Source organism: Lodderomyces elongisporus, chromosome 5 (assembly GCF_030384665.1).
Source record: "Lodderomyces elongisporus chromosome 5, complete sequence".
In the NCBI taxonomy this organism is placed as follows: domain Eukaryota; kingdom Fungi; phylum Ascomycota; class Pichiomycetes; order Serinales; family Debaryomycetaceae; genus Lodderomyces; species Lodderomyces elongisporus.
Window position 1 is genome coordinate 1,422,461 of NC_083677.1, and position 21,330 is coordinate 1,443,790.

Consider the following 21,330-nt stretch of genomic DNA (forward strand, 5'->3'; position numbering starts at 1 on the left):
GCCGTGGCTTTAAGACAAAAACCAAAACGGGCTGAATTTCCAACGCTCAGAATTTAATGATTTAAAAAAATAACTTCCCTTTGATATTCATGCATTGTGCTGATAGGCTCAGCTGAAAATTTTGCTTTCCTAATGAATAATTTTCATAGTTTCCACATTTTTTTTCTCTTGGGTGTTGCTGCTAATGTTAATGATTATTGTTGATAGTTATTGTTAGGAACTATTGTTGATAGTTATTGTTAATGATTATCAATGTTAAGAAGAATATTATACTAGAAACCAGTCGACTATAATATACTATTCATAATAAAACAAAGGCAACCTGGTAAAATAAAGAAAAGAAAATGCAAGCAACGAATGGAAAGGTTTCGAGCCATGATGTCGCATAGCACTGTCACAAGTAACAAGTGTACGACTGCTGAGCATCGGTTTGAGCTGGTAGCTCACCGATACCAGCGGTTTGAGTTCGTGACTTGATAGGCTATATTCCAACTAAGTGTAATTGTCAATGATCGCACCTATAAAGGTCTCAATGCTCATAAGTTAAGAGAGTAAATTGTCTCATACAAAGTCACTAGTAAGGAGAATCGTGAGAGTATACACTCCGCACGTTCACCTAGTGATTTGTGTTCAATGTAGTTGACCGTCTAAATTATGTATTTAACCGATATTTCTATATAATAGTGATAAGTTAATTTTACCACTTCTCGTTCCTATTTATATAAACTCATCTCGTTTGAAGTTTCAAGTTTCCCATGTCGTGCAATATTCTCCAAATATTCACTTAGCGGAAACGAGGGCACAGAGCGTCCAGTGTGTGTCGCACTGTGACATCTTCCCCCCTTCAAAGTCAGATGAAAGATACGGCCTAATTTCAGTTGTACTTTGGAAAAATATTGATTTGAGGTAAGATAACTGTACAGTATGATGATAACCGTTGTGGCCTCCCCCCCTGCAAAGCAAAGGCTTACCTATTAAAAGTGAGCGAAGCGGCAACAAAAGGTTTCGACAATTTCCTGAAATTCTATTGAATAAAAAGGGAAATGTTCTCATCAACGTTTGTAGCAAATGAATACCTTCAAATCCAAAAACCAAATATTGCGGGTTTTGTTCAGTTATTGTTGGGATATAATTATCTTTCACGCCGTGCGGGTTACGAGTCGACGTCGACAATACATTGGGTAAAGTAAAAAGCATTTCACCATCAACTAGCCGCGCGCCTGGGTCTGTTTGTTCGGAATTCGTCGACAAAATATCAAGACTTCGGTTAAAAACTCCCCTACTACTAAAAACGGAAAGTCAGCATCTCCAATATTCTAATAATTGAACGTCCTGTAGAAACACTGAGGTTTCATAAAATAAGTTGGTTGTTCCTTTGGGATTCTGTCCCACGGTAGTTACCTTCTCCGTCGAAACACTGAGGTTTCATAAAATTTGTTGGTTGTTCCTTTGGGCTTCTGTCCCACGGTAGTTACCTTCTCCGTCGTTTTTTGAAAGGTGTATCTTCTCACCCGAAACACTGAGGTTTCATAATAATAATTGGTTGCTTCTTTCGGGATGCAATTTTGTCTTTCTCTCAAGATGCTATAAAGTCTTTCTTGCGAGATGCAATTTAGTCTTTCCCTCGGTAGTTACCATCTCCGCCGTTTTTATCTGGTGTAATTCTACCTCACCGATAACCCGTGTAGTTTGTTTAGTCTGCTACCATCATACTCAGATGAGTCCGTAGACAGTAATGATGATTTCTTAAACGCTGCTTTAACGGTGCTTATTTACCTTCTAGAATGTAATAAGTCTTTTTTAAAAAAATGATATAAACCCAAATTAGGGATGTGGTCATTATCCTAAAAATACTTTCCTCGATCTTTGCACCAATTGAGGGTAGCCACTTATACCCGTGCAATCTTCGGTACTCGTTTCAACGCCATGCCTATCACACGTACAGCCTTCAAACTATAGCCAAGTCAGCAGACACGACTCTATTCGGTCTATAGTTGCACTCTGTCTAACGTCTACAACCTTCGCCCTTTGTCAACTGATGGGTGAATATTCCATCATAAAGTGTTGACAGTATACGCTATTTGATATTTTCTGGTGTAGTCTCGGATACGTCCCGATGACTACGATGCATTATGTTCCATTGGACTAAACTCGCATAGTTCTCCAATGAGGAGTAGCTCCTCCTTTAAACTGTAGTTCACAATAGTGAAGCTATTAATTCGTGGATAGGAGATTTACTCTTCCACAGGTCCTTCTCATAAATGATATTGACCAAATGTTGAAATGCCAAGGTATTGAAATGTCATGATCATTCAATATCCTGGTCGACAATACTGCTTAACAGTAGCCTCAACCAATGTATCAATTACTTGAAATATTAGGTAACCATATCAAATCATTCAAATAACATGATTTGCAAGGATTTGAGGTCCTCACTCTGGTCGCCATTCTGTCGCATAGCACTGTCACAAGTAACAAGTGTACGACTGCTGAGCATCGGTTTGAGCTGGTAGCTCACCGATACCAGCGGTTTGAGTTCGTGACTTGATAGGCTATATTCCAACTAAGTGTAATTGTCAATGATCGCACCTATAAAGGTCTCAATGCTCATAAGTTAAGAGAGTAAATTGTCTCATACAAAGTCACTAGTAAGGAGAATCGTGAGAGTATACACTCTGCACGTTCACCTAGTGATTTGTGTTCAATGTAGTTGACCGTATAAAATCTATATTTTACCGATATTTCTATATAATAGTGATAAGTTAATTTTACCACTTCTCGTTCCTATTTATATAAACTCATCTCGTTTGAAGTTTCAAGTTTCCCATGTCGTGCAATATTCTCCAAATATTCACTTAGCGGAAACGAGGGCACAGAGCGTCCAGTGTGTGTCGCACTGTGACAATCTTCTTTCCTTCTTTCCTTTGTTTTTTTTTTCTGTATATATATTTAATTTTGCATTCCCGCTCCTCCCCTCCCACATATCTTATCTACTTGAAAGAAAGTTGAAGTGGACAAGTAGTTTATTCTACACCAGCCCATAAGTAAGACATTAGCAAAAAAAAGAAAAAAAATCAAAAATCTGGAGCCACACTGCTTTGTTTTCATGATGAAGAGGCTATCGTTTAAGCATTTCAACTATTTTGGGTATGGTATCTATCATGATATCAAAACCAGACTCCCGTACTACAAGTCCGACTTTACTGATGCGTGGAACTATCGAGTCATCCCTTCGTCTACATTCATCTTTTTCGCCAACTTGCTTCCAGCAATCGCATTTGCCCAGGATATGTTCGATAAGACCAATAATGCCTATGGAGTGAATGAGGTTCTCATGTCCAGTGCATTTGGTGGAGTTGTATTTGGATTGTTCTCGGGCCAGCCTTTGTGCATCGTGGGCGTTACTGGTCCCATCTCAATCTTTAGTTACACCGTGTACGAGCTAATGACCCCACGAGGGACTCCATATTTTCCATTTATGTGTTGGATATATTTATGGAGTATGGTTTTCCATATTATAATTGCAGTAGGGAACTACATCTCCTGGATGAGAATCATTAGTCTTTACTCGTGTGATATATTTGGGTTCTTTATCAACTTGGTCTATATCCAAAAGGGGATCCAGATCTTGCTGAACCAGTTTGACGATGTTAACTTGGCAAGTGGATACTGCTCGGTCATGATTGCTTTGTGTATGATCATTTGTGGTGTAGGATCAACCACATTTGGAAATTATCTCCACTACTTTCGTCCCTGGGTCAGAAAAGTATTTGTCGATTATGGAGTAGTTGCATCGGTGATTTTCTTTACCGGGTTCATCCATTTTGGTGGGAAATTGAACGATACAGAGCTTGCTCGATTACCAATAACCAAATCGTTTCAGCCAACTGAACATGGCGATATACGACCACACGGATGGTTTATTCATTTCTGGCCGGGCGAAAACATTGAGGTTGGAGACGTGTTTCTTGCCATTCCATTTGCCATTCTCCTTACTTTTCTTTTTTACTTTGACCACAATGTATCATCATTGATGTGCCAGTCCAAGGAGTACCCACTCAAGAAACCAGCATCGTTCCATTGGGATTTCCTCTTACTTGGACTCACAACAGGGTTTGCTGGAATTATGGGTATCCCTCCACCAAATGGTCTTATCCCGCAAGCACCACTTCACACTGACTCTTTGGTTGTTTATGACCATAGCGGAAAGAAGCTTTCGGTGGTGGAACAAAGAGTCACCAATACAGTGCAAGGAATAATGACCTTTGTGATGATGTCGCGGCCGTTTCTAGTAATCTTGGGGCTTGTCCCTCAAGCAGTTCTTTCGGGTCTTTTCTTCATCATGGCGATCTCGGGACTTCACGGCAATATCGTCACTAATAGAATTAGATACATTTTCTTGGATAAGCATTATATTGAAAACGATCCCAATTGTCCCCAGCTTTTCAGAGATATCCATGCTTTACCTACGAAGAAATGGTTTTACATATACGTTGTACTCGAAGTCATAGGTGGTGTTGCAGAGTTTGTAATTACCTTGACCATTGCGGCAGTCGGATTCCCTGGTGTTCTATTATTTCTTGCATTTTGCGCCAAATGGATCTGGCCGTTGTTTATACCACGCGAAGAGCTAGATCGATTGGATGGAGATGTGGCGGATGAGTTTATATTAAAAAACTTTACTGTGGCATCGGACGAGAAGAAAAGGAGGAAACAAAACGGGGTAGATGAAGAGAAAGCGCTGGAGAGTGAGATCGACGATGATGCAGAAGAGTATACAAGAGATGCAGCCATCAGTAGCAGCGAGTGAGTCTCTATACTTTACGTTTACTAAATTTTTTTTTTGTTTTCAATTCTTGTGTGCTATTGAGCAATTTTTGCACTTGTGCAATTGTGCCATCACAAGTGGGTGGCTGTGCATGTGGATGTACATCATAGGACACACATCCATTTGAAAGTGTGATTTTATCTGTTTGCTTATATATATAATAATAATAATGATAATAATAATAAAAATAGATGTTTCTTTGTTGTGGGGTTGCGAATAAGTTTCAAAGAGAATACGGTTCTCAATGATTAGAAGTATAGTTTTGAAATTGCTCAATAGTATATACCATCTTACCCTCACGTGATCTAACTTGATAAACTTTTGAAAACCATTTTGTGTAATTGCAACATCTCGGCAAATTAACCCAGCACCCCTCTTCTTTTGGACTGTAACTAGATTTTTTAAAATCCCTAGTGAGCTTATTTTTCAAGTTACTTTATACACTTCTCCTTGGTCAAACAAGAAATAGATAAACAGCGAAATTTAGGATATGAAAAATATTTTATCAACAAAACATGGCATTAAGGTACTAAATCTATAAATTCACCTTGAATGATGGATATAAGAAAAGAAAAAAAGGAAAAAAAGGAAAAAAAGAAAAAAGGAAAAAAAGAAAAAACATAAAACAGAAAAAAAAGAAAAAACGCCCCCCTTGTAATAGCCCACATCTCTTTAACAAACAAACCTACCCTAGAATGGTTTAGGCGCTGGATGGGTTTCCGCGTATTCTCTTTCGATAGCACGAATAATCGCCACTTCGCCGGCCCAGGCTATTGCCGTTTGGTTTGGGAATAAGTAAAGCTCAGAAGCCAAGGTTGCATTAATGTGCAATATTTCCAAAACCTTATCGAAACCAGCTTTCCCTCTTGGGATGGTGTGGTTGAGGTACGAGTTGACAACACCATCCAAGTATTCAAGCGGGATCCATGCTGGTAATGGGTACGTGTCTCTCTTGCCTGTTCCATATCTATACGAGGCAGTTCCTGTTTTGATTTCCCTCTTTGGAAGTGGCACTGGTTTTGCCTCTTCTCTTTTGTCATGCAAACCAAAAATTATACTTCCATCAGTTTTGTTGGGGTAACCAAAAAAGATTGCATTCAACGTAGCAAAAAGAGTCGCAATTGCAAAAAACAATTGTACAAACTTCATGATGAACTATTGATTATTGATGCAAAGTAGATATTTGAGCAAAAAAGACAAAAAAGACAAAAAAGAAAACAAAAAGAAAACAAAAAGAAAAACCAATTGCCGTATGATTCTGGAATTGGTAAAACTTGTAATCTTAAACCTTGGACTTTTGAAGAAAAAGACTTATAAAAAAAATATTTTGATTGGAAGCAAAACTGAATTGTTTATATAGTTTTTTTTTTTTTTGGTAATCTGTCAATTCGGACAGAAGCCAAAAAAAAGGCAGTGTTTTAAGCCATTGTAACATAGTAAAAGATGCCCATTGCCCAAAGATTAGCATTATAACAATAAAGAAAGGGCAAAAAAAAAGCAAGAAAGGGTGGAGGAATAGAAGAGGAGGGGAGGAAAGAAGAAAGGGAGGTGAGACGAAAGGCGGATAATTTCTTAAGCAAGCAGAGTGCTGCAATGGTTTGTTCTTCACCTACGTTAATACCGCAAATTTCCACTTATTTTGATTCTTATTCTTATTCTCAATTTTCTTATACTTGGTTATATGGGCTTTTCATTTTTGCTTTTGAAACAATAAGCTCTGTGTTCATAACATGTGCAAACGAAAATGTACTTCTTTCGTTTAGCGACAAAGTTGTTTATCAGGGGGTTGAAAACCTTGCAAAAACAGCTGTGTGTATATAAAATTTTGAGAAATTCAGACAACAGCTTTTAATTGACACTATCTCATAATGGATCGAAAGAACGGTTAGAATTTTTTTTGTGTAAAAGGATTAAAACACATCCACAGTGTAATTAGTCTGGCACGTTATTGATCGACATTTTAATTCTTTCTTTCTTTGTTCTTTTTTTTTTTTTCCTTCTTTTTAGTTTTCGGTTAATTAAAACAGTGATTTGTGATGGTCTTATGGGAAATCAATTAGGTTTATCACTCGCTTTTCAATTCTGTCAACAATTTCAAGAGCTTCTGAATTCCAAAGTTTCAGAGACCAAGGATATATTTGTTCCCTTTGGTATTGCCGTGGCTTTAAGACAAAAACCAAAACGGGCTGAATTTCCAACGCTCAGAATTTAATGATTTAAAAAAATAACTTCCCTTTGATATTCATGCATTGTGCTGATAGGCTCAGCTGAAAATTTTGCTTTCCTAATGAATAATTTTCATAGTTTCCACATTTTTTTTCTCTTGGGTGTTGCTGCTAATGTTAATGATTATTGTTGATAGTTATTGTTAGGAACTATTGTTGATAGTTATTGTTAATGATTATCAATGTTAAGAAGAATATTATACTAGAAACCAGTCGACTATAATATACTATTCATAATAAAACAAAGGCAACCTGGTAAAATAAAGAAAAGAAAATGCAAGCAACGAATGGAAAGGTTTCGAGCCATGAGAAAAAAAAAAACATGCAGCTTTTATGAGCGGACTTAGCAGTTAATGTTGGTTGTGATGTTTCACACAATAGTCGAAAGTCTAGACGTTGCAACTGTATAGACGACATGTATATATCTTTTCTTTCATTTTGCTTTCTTTCTTTCTGAAAAAATAATTGTTAAAGTTGAAAAAAATGAAGCTTTACTTTCTGCTTGTGATTTGGTTTCACTCAATTTCAGAATTCGTTATAGGAGTGCAGTCTTGATATATACTTGAAACGATCAAAGAAAAATATTGCGCTCAGAAATCTAGAATTCGCGCTCCTTATTTAAATCTACACTGTAAAGTAAATACGCACTTGACTCTTTATAGAAACAAATTTTGTATAAGGTATAAATGGATAAGGATGGTATAAACGGTGTAAATACTAATAAAGACTAAAAGCAATGGACAAACATCGAGTAAACTAAAACATTTTTTTTTTTAATCTATCTTATTCTGCTGGGACTTGGATTAAGTCAGATTCAAAAGAAAGAAAAAATAGTAAACAAAGATAGCAAAAAACAAACAAAATCATCTGATTAGAGTAAACCATCGACAGCATTACCAATTAAGCCAACCAATTGACTTACCAAAGCACCAAGACCGTCAACGGTACTGAGACCCAATGCACCAGCATCCGCAACAGTAATACCGAGGAAGGATAACAATGAGTCAACATCGCTGATTGTACCAGCAAGAACCAAGTCGACAGCCTTGATAATGGTGCCAAGTGGAACTTTGCTCAAGAGGTCTTCCAAACCTCTCTTACTCAAAAGACCGTCAGCAGTCTTACCAATTAAACCAACCAATTGACTTACCAAAGCACCAAGACCGTCAACGGTACTGAGACCCAATGCACCAGCATCCGCAACAGTAATACCGAGGAAGGATAACAATGAGTCAACATCGCTGATTGTACCAGCAAGAACCAAGTCGACAGCTTTGATAATGGTGCCAAGTGGAACTTTACTCAAGAGGTCTTCTAAACCTCTCTTACTCAAAAGACCATCAACAGTTTGACCAATCAATCCAACCAACAGGCTCACCAAAGAACCTGCGCCATCAGCAGTACTGAGACCCAACTCTGCAACATCATCAAGAGTAAGATCCAAAAAGGTCAATAAATCATTAACAGTGCCAATGGTACCAGTAACAACCAAACCAACAGCCTCAGATAATGCACCAAGGGGAATTTTCTTCAAGATGCTTTCTACATCTCTCTTACTTAAAAGACCGTCAACAGTTTGACCAATTAAGCCAACTAATTGACTGACCAAAGCGCCAAGACCGTCAACGGTACTGAGACCCAATGCACCAGCATCCGCAACAGTAATACCGAGGAAGGATAACAATGAGTCAACGTCACTGATTGTACCAGCAAGAACCAAGTCGACAGCCTTGATAATGGTGCCAAGTGGAACTTTGCTCAAGAGGTCTTCAGTACCCCTTTTGACAATAGTATTTACTGAATCATCTGCAGCATCCTGACGTGCAACAAGTTTAGCGTCTACTTCAGTATTCAAATCCAAATTTCTAGCGGCCACGAGGGTTTTGCTAGTTTCGGGAGCAGCTGGAATAGCAGCAGCATTGGATGCAACAATGTAGGCAGCAGCAGCAATAAGAACGTTTGAGAATTTCATTTTGGTTTTAATTTGTATAAATTACCTTTGATTTGAAACAGATAGGGGTTGATTTGAACTAAATAGATTTGATGTCAAAGTCAAAGTTGAAGTTTAGGGTATAAGCTGGATAAAGATTTTGCTTGATTAATGTTTTTCTTCATTTCAAAAGAAGAACCATCAATTCAAAGGAAATATACTCCAGAATTTATACTTTTTTTTTTGTCAGAACTGAACTAGGTCTTTTATTTATTTATTTTTATTTTTTTTTTGGAACAGAAGGTGCAAAATAAGCAAAGTAAGTAGGCCCTTTGGAAGCTGACAAATTCCATAGCTGACCCTTGCGTTACTACATGACTAGTGCAAAAATGGTATAGTTTACAAATAAGTGAATAAATAAAACAAAAGCACCAGCACCAGCAGAAAATATGAGGCGTCCGCAATGAATATCGAGTAGCGTTCTTTGTTTTTTTCTTCTTGTTCTTGCTTTTCATTGTTTCACTGTTTATATTGCTGAAAGACTGCTAAAGCATTCATATCCATATATTAGTTCTTTTTTTTTTTTGTTTGACATCAAAAGATAGAATTGTGGTGGTTGCATTCATTTTGTGTATTCACTTTGTGATGATATTACAAAATCACTGTCAAGTAAAGACCCGCCCATTATTATACAGCTCGTTTTTTTGTTTTTTTTTTAGTGCTAGCAACCAAATTCAGCTATAAACAAATACAAACACGTTTTCCCGAATTGGATTTGATGTCCTAAACCGGAGCAAGGAACAAAGGAATTGTACAAGAAATTGTTTTCCATGTTATCCATAGTTTTTGTCATTGTTGCCCGTTTCATTGTCCTTTCAAGTGGGAAAATGTCTTATCACCGTCGTTACGATTGAAAGTGGTAGCTGAAGCAAAAGCAGAATTGAGAGTGATTGAATTTGTACTTGTAGTAGTTGTTGTTTTGTTGTTCTTTCTGTTGTTGTTGTTGCTGATGATAACGAAAGCTATTGTTGAGCTTGCTTTACAAAGCTATTATATTATTCACTAGCCAAAATTGCAGATCCCGATAACTGTGTAAAAAAAAAATCGGGAATTGATGAGTCCTTGCATAATTTTGTGCTATTTACTTTTGTGCAACCTGGAGAAAGCACATTTTAAGTTGGTCTGCACTAGATTTGCGTTCGTGGAAAAAAAACTAACCAAAGACAGGACACGACAAATTAACGAACGACAAAGAATATAATAATGATGGTGAATGTGGAGGTAGTAGTGGTGGTAGTGGTAGTGGTGTTGATGATGATCAGAATGATGGTGGCGTCTTGTTGCATCCTTAAAGCGGAATTAAGAAAGTAATCCATATAATCCACATTTCCACAACATAATTTCACATTTCCACTTTGTCATAGCCTTTCTCACCCACCTCTAATTTCTCAATCCAAATATGCCACAGCGAAGTTGGCGAAAAAATTTCATGAAATTTTTGTGAGGGATTTAAACAAGAAACCAATATTGACTTTGAGATTTGGCATGATACAAATCTATGATAATGGCTATGAATTTGCGATTGTTAAAGTGTGTGTGATACTCATTGAAAGCAAGAAAAGAAGAAGAACAACAACAACAACAACAATAACAATAACAACAACAACAACAACAACAACAACAACAACAACAACAACAACAACAACAACAACAACAACAACAACAACAACAACAAGAACAACAACAACAACAAGAACAACAAGAACAACAAGAACAACAACCACCACAACCACCACCACCACAACTACTACCACCACCACAACAACAATCAAAGCTATCAAAACAATCACAACTACCACCATTATAACCACCATTACCATCACCACCCACAAGTATGGTTTGCCCAAGGTCTAAGTCGAAATTACCAATTCAACGTTTCTCGGTGGAAATAATGCATTATTACTCTTTCTATGCTTTTTTATTTCGGACATAGTTATACTTGTTTTTGTAATCATAGATAAGCACTTATTGTTCTCTTTAGATTTACTGGTTTTTGTTTTTGAAAGATTTTTTTTTCCTTTGTTAGTTTTGCTCGTAAGTAATCTCACCCACCCACTGCTCTTTTTCTGTGGTTCTCTCCAATGTTGCGCCTCCACTAGCTTCCGATGTTTGTTTGTTTTTTATTTTGAAAAAGCTGGTAAACAATAGGACACCACAAGCTTTATTCAAAGCGCGAGTATAAACACAAAGCTTATAAGCCCATTTTTTAAGAACTCTAAGCCATACATGAGGATGTTGAGCAATAAGTTGTATTGGGGGATGTGTATCCTTGCCCATACCCTCGTGGTCTTGTTTCTATTTACACCTCAGCCTGTGTCTTTGTCATGGTCAAGCGAATCAATATCCCAATTTCCAATATTTTTCTCGAGCCACTTTTCTCTCTCTCTCTCTCTCTCCGGAATCTCAACTTAACCAGCTTGACCATCTTTCCATATTTTCAAAATGGATGCGAGATTAGATCTTGAACAAGTGCACGATGTGCGCAATTCTCTTATCAGTGAGATTGGAAAATTATTGGCAGCTACAAATCATTGCGTGATGACGCAAGACAACCTGCGTTGTCCTGTGAGATGGACTAAACAATAGTTGACATTGTTGACACATTTCTTTCGTCACCACACCAGAACAATAAATCCTAGAATTAGTCGAGGGCTAATAAGATAAGTGATAACAAGTAATAACAAGTAATAACAAGTAATAACAAGTAATAATAAATACTAGCAAATGATAACAAGTAATAACAAATGATAACAAGTACTAGCAAATGATAACAAGTAATAACAGACACTTTAAGTGACAATAAGCGATAACGAATATTAATAATCGAAAATCTAATTGGCTGAAAGAACCCATACTTCACATATTCTTTAACCTAGTACTTGAAATTATCTTGATTTTTTCTCAAAACTCAAATGTACGCCATAGTAATATGAAAAAAAACAATAGATTGTAGTGTCATGTCAGTGAAAACAATACTGTAGTTTTTATTTAATGGTTGGAGGAAGCAAAGGCGAGGTGGGTAATTTGATGATAACATACCTTCTCTCTATCCTCCCTCTCTCTCTATCCGCCCTCTCTCTCTCTCTCTCCTCCCCCCCCTCACCACCAAAAAATTACAATAGCTAAGCCATTTTATGTATAATTGTTTTTTTTTTGTCTTTTTCAACTATTCTCAATTCTTCGGAGCCATATACACTCTGGTTTATTGAAAAGTGACCGGGCCCGGTTGATGAATTGCTAAGTTGTTCATACCGAAAGCTTACTTTTGTGGTGGTCTACTTAGACTTGTTTGCTAGTATTTGCGAACTAGTCGTGTTTGGGCTAAACAGCGGAGACGTCACCAAAAGCGGAATTTTCAGTTTGTGTGAGAAAGGAGGCAGAAAATGCAATTACTTTTACTTTTCTTTCCTTTTAGCCAGAGTAAAACATCCTTTTCGTATTGCAATGTATTGTATTTGCCATACCCACCAGTTGACTTCCCATAGTGGATTGCCCTGAGTCAGACAAAAAGGATTTGAAAATTAAAACATAAACTGAAATTCACTAGAAAAAAAGCAGATTCTAACAATAATGATAATATAATAATAATAATAATAATAATAATAAAAAACAAATGAATATAAACGGGATAGAAGCAAATTTTTGCTTTCAGGGTATTCTAGGAAAGAAGACGAAAAAAACAAACAAAAAACAAAAACAAAAAGCAGACTTGTGTTTACGATCAAAACTCAACAAACTTTGAGCTGTTTCAAAATAGCATACCTTTCTTAAGCATTCTTGAAACCATTCTCAATTGATGTCTCAACAAGTTGAATCAACTGGTTGAGCAATTCCGAAATAGTTTGAGTAGCAAACAATCCCAACTTGTTTGCAACGGTGGGACTAATACCTAACCAGCTAATCAATTGGTCAAATGTCAAGATACCACCAGTAACAATAGCATTGACTGCAGCGGTCAATAAAGCAAGTGGAATTTGTGACAAGTCATCAGTTAAAGTGTCTCTCTTTGCTGACAGGAAACCGTTTTCAATTGCATCTTCAACAAGCTTGGCAACTTGATTTACCAAACCAGAAATGGTTTGCGTAGCTAACAAACCCAACTCGTTGGCTTCGGTGGCGTTGATACCCAAGAACCCCAACAAGTCATCAAAACCAGAAATTGCACCAGTGACTAAAAAGTGGAGTGCTTGGGTCAACAACTCAAGTGGAATTTGCGACAAGTCATCGGTTAAAGTGTCTCTCTTTGCTGACAGGAAACCGTCTTCAATTGCATCCTCAACAAGCTTGACAACTTGATTTACCAAACCAGAAATGGTTTGCGTAGCTAACAAACCCAACTCGTTGGCTTCAGTAGTATTGACTCCAAGGTATGAGATCAACTCATCAAAAGTGCTGATACCACCAGTAACCAACAAATTAAGAGCACCTGATAACACATCGAGTGGGATCTGTGACAAAGTTCCAATCAAGTCTCTCTTTGAATCAACTTTGGTGTCAGGTGCTAAGTCTCTCTTGGCTGACAGAAATCCATTTTCTATGGCCTGTTCAATGAGTTTAGCAATCAGATTAATTAATTCAGAAGTTGTTTCGGTAGCCAACAAACCCAATTCGTTAGCAACAGTTGCATTGATTCCAAGAACGGATAACAATTCATCGTAGGCAGTGATACCTCCGGTAACCAACAAGTTAAGTGCGTCTGACAACAATGAGAGTGGAATCTGGGATAAGGTACTAATCAAGTCTCTTTGGACTATGGCATCAGCACCAGCATTGGCAGATTCTTCCCCAATAAATTCACGGCGTTTCTTTTGGTCCAAAAGATTGGAAACCTCATTGGCCAACTGACCAGCAGTTTGGCCCTCGACTAAACCCAATTTAGCAGCAGTGGCCTCGGTGACTCCCAAAACTTGAAGCAAGTTGGAGTAAGCAGCTCCCGAGATGACAACATCTTGAGCACCTGGCGCAAAACTTGCAGGGTTGATAGCAGCAGCGTTAGCAGAGACAGTGAATGTAGCAGCGACAACGGCAAAAACTTTGGTTAATCTCATAGTTAAAAAAGTTTTTCGAGTTTGTTTTGGAATTGTTTTTTGGAGTGTTTGAAATTTAGAGTGTTTGGTTCTTTGTTGTTTTGTTTGTTGTTTTCTAGAAAGAGGATTCAAAACAAATCCAATTCAACTCAACTTGTGGACTTTGACCACTATTTATACCATTCTGGAAACAAATTGAACTTTACAATTCTTTTTGTTTTTTTTTCATTTTCGAAACATGTGGTTCAAATGTTGTCCACCCTGAGTTTTCCATCAAAAGTTCGGTGTCAATTATGGTGTGATACGCTCAACACAAGAGCATTGTTTTTCTTTTCATTGATTTATAGAAAATTGTGGTTGGTAAACAACCACCATTGCCACAATAGTCGTGAAAACGTGTGTCCATGCATTTATGCATGCATGTTCATATGCATGAACTATTGTCAATTTCACTACAAGCAAAAACTCCATCAAGCACTTATTTCGTTTCGTTTCGTTTCGTTTCGTTATTCGCTTCTCTCTGTCTGTGCTTTTCATCATCTTTCTTCATTTCTAATGAATTCCCTTGACGGTGAAACCGAGGTCGGAATCCGGAATTCGTGTTTCATGGTTGCTACTTCTCATTCTCTTTACAATAGAAGACAATGAAGAGAAATAGCTGTTGCGAATTATGGGTCGTAGCATCGATGAGAAGTACAAAATGCAGTCTATTATTTTCTGCAGAGGATAATAATAATAGGTAAAAAAAAAAGGAATCAGAAGAACAATCAACTAACCGATGCCAGTGTTACTACTGGGTTGAATTAGAAGCCAATATTTATGTTATTCGTGAATTTTTTTTTCGACCATGGTGAGCCACAAAATGTAGAACTAAATGTTTTTTTTATTTTTCAAGTTTGGAGTACTAGTGAAAGGATGTTTGAAGAGGAAAGACATGATAAAAAAGAAAGAAAAAAAAAAGCAGAAGAAGAAGAAGAAGAAGAAGAACTTTAACCTTGAAACAACATATCATGAGTAGTGGCGAGGAAGCATGTGAATGTTTGTTCTTGGGTTCTATCGTTCATCCATTCCATTGATTTTTAGGGAAGAAGGGGGAATAAGTTTGAATGCAAAAAGCAGCTGAGTAAAACAAGTATTATATCGTCAATTGTCCTTTAGTGGCTTTAATCCTTTGGAATTTGCATTGTTTGGTTTCCACTGCATGCCAAATGAATAGAAAAAAGTGAGGGTTATGCGATGTTACATGAAATTGACGGGCCGAATTGAAACAATATCACAGACATACAAACAGACACTTTTTCATTCTCTCTTTCTAGCTTTTCCTTCCTTTCCCTCCATTTTTTTTTCCACGCTTTCATTTCTCCTCTCATATATAACCACAGTCCACTATAATACGAAAAGTCACCTTAGAAAAACGGTTTTGAAGATCAGCGGGTCACCGTTTAGGTACGAGGTCGGCAAAATTATTGTTTGAAGTGGAGAGAAAAAGAAAAAGGAGAGTATAATTCGGCGAGCAGAGTGGAACATATGATACACAGGTTTGTCGACTTGATTGCAAAAGAAAAATATATCTGGAAAAGATTATGAATTTTGGACTTTGGACTTTTTTTTTTGAATCTTAATTTTATTTGGAGATAAACGTTGTTGACTTTGAAGGATACAAATGCTTACATGTTTGTCAAGTATCTTACACTTCATTATTTTCTTCTCCTCCTTCTTTTCCATTTCCTTTTCCTAACATTCGCTTTAAAGACAATGTTTCTTTTGACGCAAATTTTGAACTGCTCTTTCCCCTAGTCCTTCTATTGTCCTTCACTTTTCTCTCTTTCACTTTCTTTCTTTTAATTTGTTTAATTTTAATCCGCAAATTTCATTTCTTATCTCGCAAAAGCCATCACATGGATACATTGAGCAAATTTTGTCCTACTCGTTTTAAGAAAATTATACAATACAAGTGCCGAAAAGAATAAATAAAAAAAAAACCAACATAATAGAGCAGAAGAAAAGGAAAAGTTGGAGAAACAGGAGAGGTTTCTAATTATACACAATTGGGTAAATAATCTTCCAAAAACGACGTTAGTAAATGTGGCGGGCTTAAGGAATGGGTGTGGGATAGGTACTTATTATCATCATTTCTTTATTGTTTTTGCAAAAAGCCACAAAGTAAATGAACCTTTTGTCAATGTGAGTAATTGAGTCATTATTCAGCCAATGAGCAAAATAAAATACTTGCAAAGAAGGTGAAGTGGTTCGATCATATGCATAACCACCACAACTACCACAACTACTACCACTACCACTACCACTACCACAACAACTACTGCCATTACTACAACTGTGTTTGCTATATTCCAAGCCTGCATTCAAGCCTGTTCTTTTGCGTGAAATAAACTAAAGGAAAACAAGAGCGACATTGTTTGGTACCCACAATGGTTTTTCTTTTCTCTTTACCTTTGAAGAACAATGCACCAGCATTAGCTGTGTGTACTTTTCCAAAAGGTAGGTGAAAGCATCGCTAAAATTATCTATTCCTGTCTCTTTTCCTCCTCTCTATTCTTCTTCGATTTTCCTCATCTCATTTCGTCTCATCTTTTTGCCCCCCCCCCCCCCCTTCCTCCTTGTCAGGTTTACTAAAATTCCTTCCAACTAAGCCCTCAACCATTACTGGGTTGCTCTTGTTTGTCTTGTTTGTGGTGCTTGTGTTGCTAATGCTTTTGTCGCCATTTCAAAATGCCTTAAAATAAAAGAGTACAGTTGTTCTTGTTTTCAATTTATTTACTTATATGTTAATTAATTAATTAATTTATTATATCGCAAGGTCCTATCGTAATCGGCTATTACGGTGACCAACACACCCCACTGTTTTGCAGTCTACCGTCGTCTAAAGGCCCAGAACTTTTTAAAGATACGTTGTATTCATTAACAAAGCAAAAGCAAAAGATTGACAGATGCAAGGAAATTCTCTTACCAAAGCATCCATCTCAGCTTTGTTTCTTTATTTGTGAATTCCATTTTACTAGTCCTTTTGGAAACTGAGTAATCTTATCAAATCAAGTAGGATAATTAGCTGCATAAATTTCATGCACTCCGAGAACAATAACAGAAAAAAAAATACCACAACCACAACCACAACCACAACCAGCACCATACCATACCATACCATACCATACCATACCATACCACTTTAAATCAATATTTACGCCAATTCTCATCCTTGTTTGTCAAGTTGCATGATGCACGTTTCGGAATAAACGTCAAGACGAATCAAGACACTCGTGTACCTCTTCCGCAACTCTACTGTACCTCTTCTGTACCTGCACATACGTATCTATCCTTTTGCAGGTAAAACATAAAACAGATAAAAACACACAATATTGTTTCATCAATTTCAGTTTATAGACATCGAAAAAATAGGAAGAGGGTATTGATGGGATAGGAAAGCAAGGTTTCGAGGTAAAAAAAAAACAAAAACTTTAGAATATACAAGTTTTGGGTCATTCACAGTGGAAACAATGGGACTACATTCCTCCAAAACCAATTAAACAAAAATTACAATAAGAGAAAGCTTCACTATGAATTGAGCCCTTACGGTTCAAAGCCACCTCCTTCAATTACCCAAAAAAAAAAGCTTTCTCTTCATGTTTTGTTTTATTACTTTTTATTTTTTTGTCCTTCAATTCATTTCCCTCGTCGAATGCTTCTGTAGCTGCTCTGTTACTCCTGCCTATTGCTTCTACAATTGAGTCTAGTATAAGTGGTATTGTTGCAAGTGTGTGGAGGTGATTTTATCTTCCAGTTTATTTTTTTATTTCACACCCAAAAGTTTTGCACTTTCCAAATTGGTGCATTTTGCATTTTCTTTTCAACATTTGACACATTGCGAGTGTTCTTCTTCTTCATGCCGCTCGCCCTTAACCGCCGACTCTTCTTATCGCAGACTGGTTTATTGTTTACTCTGTAATTTGTTTTTTTCCTTTTTTTTTTTTTTTTTGCTCTTTTTTATTTTTTTATTTTTGTTTGAATTCAAGTAGATAGATACATCTCATCTAGAGCAATTTGAATCAACCATTCGTGAAAACAGCTTATGACATGATATGACATGACGACAAAGCTGGAACTTCGTCAAACATTGAAAGCGCTTGATTATGAGTTTGCCACAAACTTACCGCTTCATTTATACTCTACATTTCTCCTCCATCGCATCAATCCGCGTTTCCCCAAACGGGCATGGTCAACATGGCCTAAGCGATTCGAGGAGGTTCCTATTCCCGATACCAAGTTTGAAGATGATGTGATTGACCCATACGACTCTGAAATATATGAACATGACATTTCATTCGACGAGGATATGAATAAATATTTGCTTGCCGAGCACGATCGATTGACGAATAAAGGACTGAAAATACTGAAGAATAAGAGTTTTCTTTCCAAGAGTAATAACATTAGAAAAAGAAGCGAGCAAAATGATAGTCAAGATGATGATGATAATAATAACGAAACAACAGGCATCAAGCCAGTGGAAAATGAATCTATATATGTTGAGGAAAGTGACGATGACGAAGAAGAATATAGAACTGAAGAAAAGCAACCTGGAAATAACGCCAGTGGCGAACCCGTTGCTCACGGACAACACTTGACTGAAGAAGAGATGAAACGGAGAGTGGTTGATATAGTCTACCACGAAACAGCGCCGAATGCCAAATCAGTGCTTGTTAATGCCATTCATGGACTCATTGAATCCAAAATTCAGCAAAAGATTCAGAAAATGAAAGAAAAGGGGAAAATTGATAAATCACTTTACATGACCGACGAATTGCCTCGCCAAACACTTATACCTATATGCAATCAAATTGCAGGACGATTTGATCAGGTGTTGAACACTTTGTTTCGCACATATACACCACGAGTGCAAAAACAAATGAGATTAACCCTTATTGAATGGCAACATGTGGTGTCAGCAGCCGTGGCTAATGCAATTTCGCGACCGAATTTGGAGACAATGAGTTTGGTGCCGTTGGAAAACGTGTTTCAACAATGTAAATTTTTGTTTGACGGCGAAGGCGTAAGTGCAAATGTGTACCAATTTGAAGACTCCGTTGATCAGAAAGCAGTGAGTAAAGTGTTTGATGAGAATGGAGGGTTTAATGTTGTTGAATATTTGAAGTACTTGGGGTCACAGAATATACCATTACAGGGCCCACTCACTTACACTGATCTTGCTGAGCAACACATGGATTACACTAATGCAGAGATTGAAAGGAAATCTAAGCTTGAAACAAACATTTTGAATGCGTTAAAATTGGTCAAGGAGAGCAACCGGGTTGCACATAATGATGATGATGATGATGAAGATGAAGAAATCGAAGATTTAGAAGACGTGTATACGATATAATAGATTGCGGTTTCATTTCAGTAATTAATGATATTACTATTGCCATTATTATTATTATTATTATTAAAATTATTATTAGTATTATTATTATTCAGACTGCTATTACCATTATTACCATTATCAACATTATTATTAAGTAGCAATTATTAAAGCATTAATTTATTCTATGCATGGTGAAACTGTTCCCAATCACCTCCTTCCTCTCCAGTTGTCCAAGTATACAATTTTTTTTTTCTTTCCAAATTATATTCTTATAACGACAAAAAGTATTCACGATTCATTTTTTGTTTCTACATCATGTATGCGTGTATACATAGAAACAGAAAGTTGATCATCCTTAAAATCCTAGTTTCTCTTTTCGTATGTGCTCTCAATCTCAGTGTTGAAAATCACATCCCAGAACCTTGATGTGACACCAAAACCCATTTCGTAGTTTTTGTAGTGGTGCTCCAAATGGTACGTCTTCAAGTCTTGAAGGTATTTGGGCAAATGGGTGTGGTGCAAAACATAGTGAGTAACGTCATACATGATATAGCCCAAGGTACCACCGGCAAATCCCGAGCATGCCATGTAGAATGGAAAGATGGAGAAAACCAATCTGTAGAATGGGTATGCCAAGATGATAAATAATGTAGGTGGCAAAACCAATCTGTATCCATCCATGGGCAAATAATGATGGACACCATGTAGAAGAAAGTGTAAAGTCAAAAACACAGGATGGTCGGGCAAGTATCCATCCAAGTGGAAAACAAATCTGTGCAAACCATACTCAACAATTGTCCACACAAACAATCCCATGGCCCATAAACTCAATGCAATTAATGGATGTTGATTGGTCAAACCAATGTAGAATAAATACATATTGGGTGGAAGCCAAACAAGTGGCACGACCCACCACGGAGTCAATGAGAGTGGCTCCAAAAAGTTCCCAAACAATGGCGCAGAACCTTTACCGTAATGTCTAGGTCTATGCACCTGGTCCAAATAAAACTCCTTTGAATAGTTACTTCTAAGTAATTGCATGAGCAATGGTTTGTTCAAGTCCAAAAACTTGTGCTTTTTGGCATCTTCCTCAAAATCGGTTTGAATAGATAACTTCTCTGCTGGGGGTAAATGGTCATGGAACTCATACATGTCAAAATCATCCGACTCATTCAACTTCATCTCTACAGGGGTTCTGTTCCTATTCTCAATCAACTCGCGCTCTTCAATTTCAGTTGCCATGTAGCCGATAAGCATTTCGTCGTCAAGCATTTCATAGGCGCTTTCAGAGTGTTCGTGGCTAGTGGTGTCTGCCATGATTTCCGTGATATCCTTACCGGCAAAGGGCAAGATGATGTCGGCACCGGCTGGATGCTCATCAAGAAACCCAGTAACATTGTAGATTTTTCTCTGGTATAATGTAACCCAACAGTCATTTTTGGTGTTGTGTTTGGCAACTTCCGAACTTGCCAATAATGGTAAACTTCGTGGCATCTGGACGTGGGCGACTAGTGTGTAAGCTGATGAGTAAATAAGTGTGTATGTGTGTGTGTGAGTGTGTGTGTGGGAGGGGGGGTTGGAGGTGAAAATTATAAAGTCGGACAACTAAGTTTAACTAAATATGTTCAGTCCAATCTAGTTTTGTATATGTGTTTAAGCAAATATATAGATATATGTATCTATATTCTATAAATACACCTGTGAGTCTATGTGGATATGGATATATTAGTATATCGTCGGAAATCCAGGTTGTTTTCACTTTGAGTGTGTAATGGAGAAGGGGCGAAGCGAGAGGAAGAGAAGAGTACTTAATTTTTGCAGTGGTATGATTTCTTAATATGGATTCTTTGTGTTTTATAAAGATGTCACTTTTCTGTTTTTTGTCG

General features: G+C 37.2%; 6 protein-coding genes across 6 annotated transcripts; 2 read left to right on the top strand and 4 right to left on the bottom strand. All coding sequences in view use genetic code 12, as the record gives it.

Moving 5' to 3' along the window:
- Positions 1 to 3,109: 3,109 nt before the first annotated feature.
- On the top strand, positions 3,110 to 4,810 carry PVL30_004393 (uncharacterized protein; the record flags this gene model as incomplete). The annotated part of the gene is made up of 1 exon (XM_001523038.2): positions 3,110 to 4,810. One exon carries the CDS (start codon positions 3,110 to 3,112, stop codon positions 4,808 to 4,810), a length of 1,701 nt encoding a protein of 566 aa, XP_001523088.2.
- Positions 4,811 to 5,518: 708 nt separating this feature from the next.
- On the bottom strand, positions 5,519 to 5,977 carry PVL30_004394 (uncharacterized protein; the record flags this gene model as incomplete). Its single annotated transcript, XM_001523039.1, has 1 exon — positions 5,519 to 5,977. The coding sequence occupies one exon, from the start codon at positions 5,975 to 5,977 to the stop codon at positions 5,519 to 5,521; it is 459 nt and encodes a 152-aa protein (XP_001523089.1).
- Positions 5,978 to 7,924: 1,947 nt separating this feature from the next.
- PVL30_004395 (uncharacterized protein) lies at positions 7,925 to 9,025 on the bottom strand (the record flags this gene model as incomplete). Its single annotated transcript, XM_001523040.1, has 1 exon — positions 7,925 to 9,025. The coding sequence occupies one exon, from the start codon at positions 9,023 to 9,025 to the stop codon at positions 7,925 to 7,927; it is 1,101 nt and encodes a 366-aa protein (XP_001523090.2).
- Positions 9,026 to 12,810: 3,785 nt separating this feature from the next.
- On the bottom strand, positions 12,811 to 14,091 carry PVL30_004396 (uncharacterized protein; the record flags this gene model as incomplete). The annotated part of the gene is made up of 1 exon (XM_001523042.1): positions 12,811 to 14,091. One exon carries the CDS (start codon positions 14,089 to 14,091, stop codon positions 12,811 to 12,813), a length of 1,281 nt encoding a protein of 426 aa, XP_001523092.2.
- Positions 14,092 to 18,169: 4,078 nt separating this feature from the next.
- PVL30_004397 (uncharacterized protein) lies at positions 18,170 to 19,462 on the top strand (the record flags this gene model as incomplete). Its single annotated transcript, XM_001523044.2, has 1 exon — positions 18,170 to 19,462. One exon carries the CDS (start codon positions 18,170 to 18,172, stop codon positions 19,460 to 19,462), a length of 1,293 nt encoding a protein of 430 aa, XP_001523094.2.
- Positions 19,463 to 19,807: 345 nt separating this feature from the next.
- Positions 19,808 to 20,938, bottom strand: SCS7 (fatty acid alpha-hydroxylase; the record flags this gene model as incomplete). The annotated part of the gene is made up of 1 exon (XM_001523045.1): positions 19,808 to 20,938. The coding sequence occupies one exon, from the start codon at positions 20,936 to 20,938 to the stop codon at positions 19,808 to 19,810; it is 1,131 nt and encodes a 376-aa protein (XP_001523095.1).
- Positions 20,939 to 21,330: the final 392 nt, after the last annotated feature.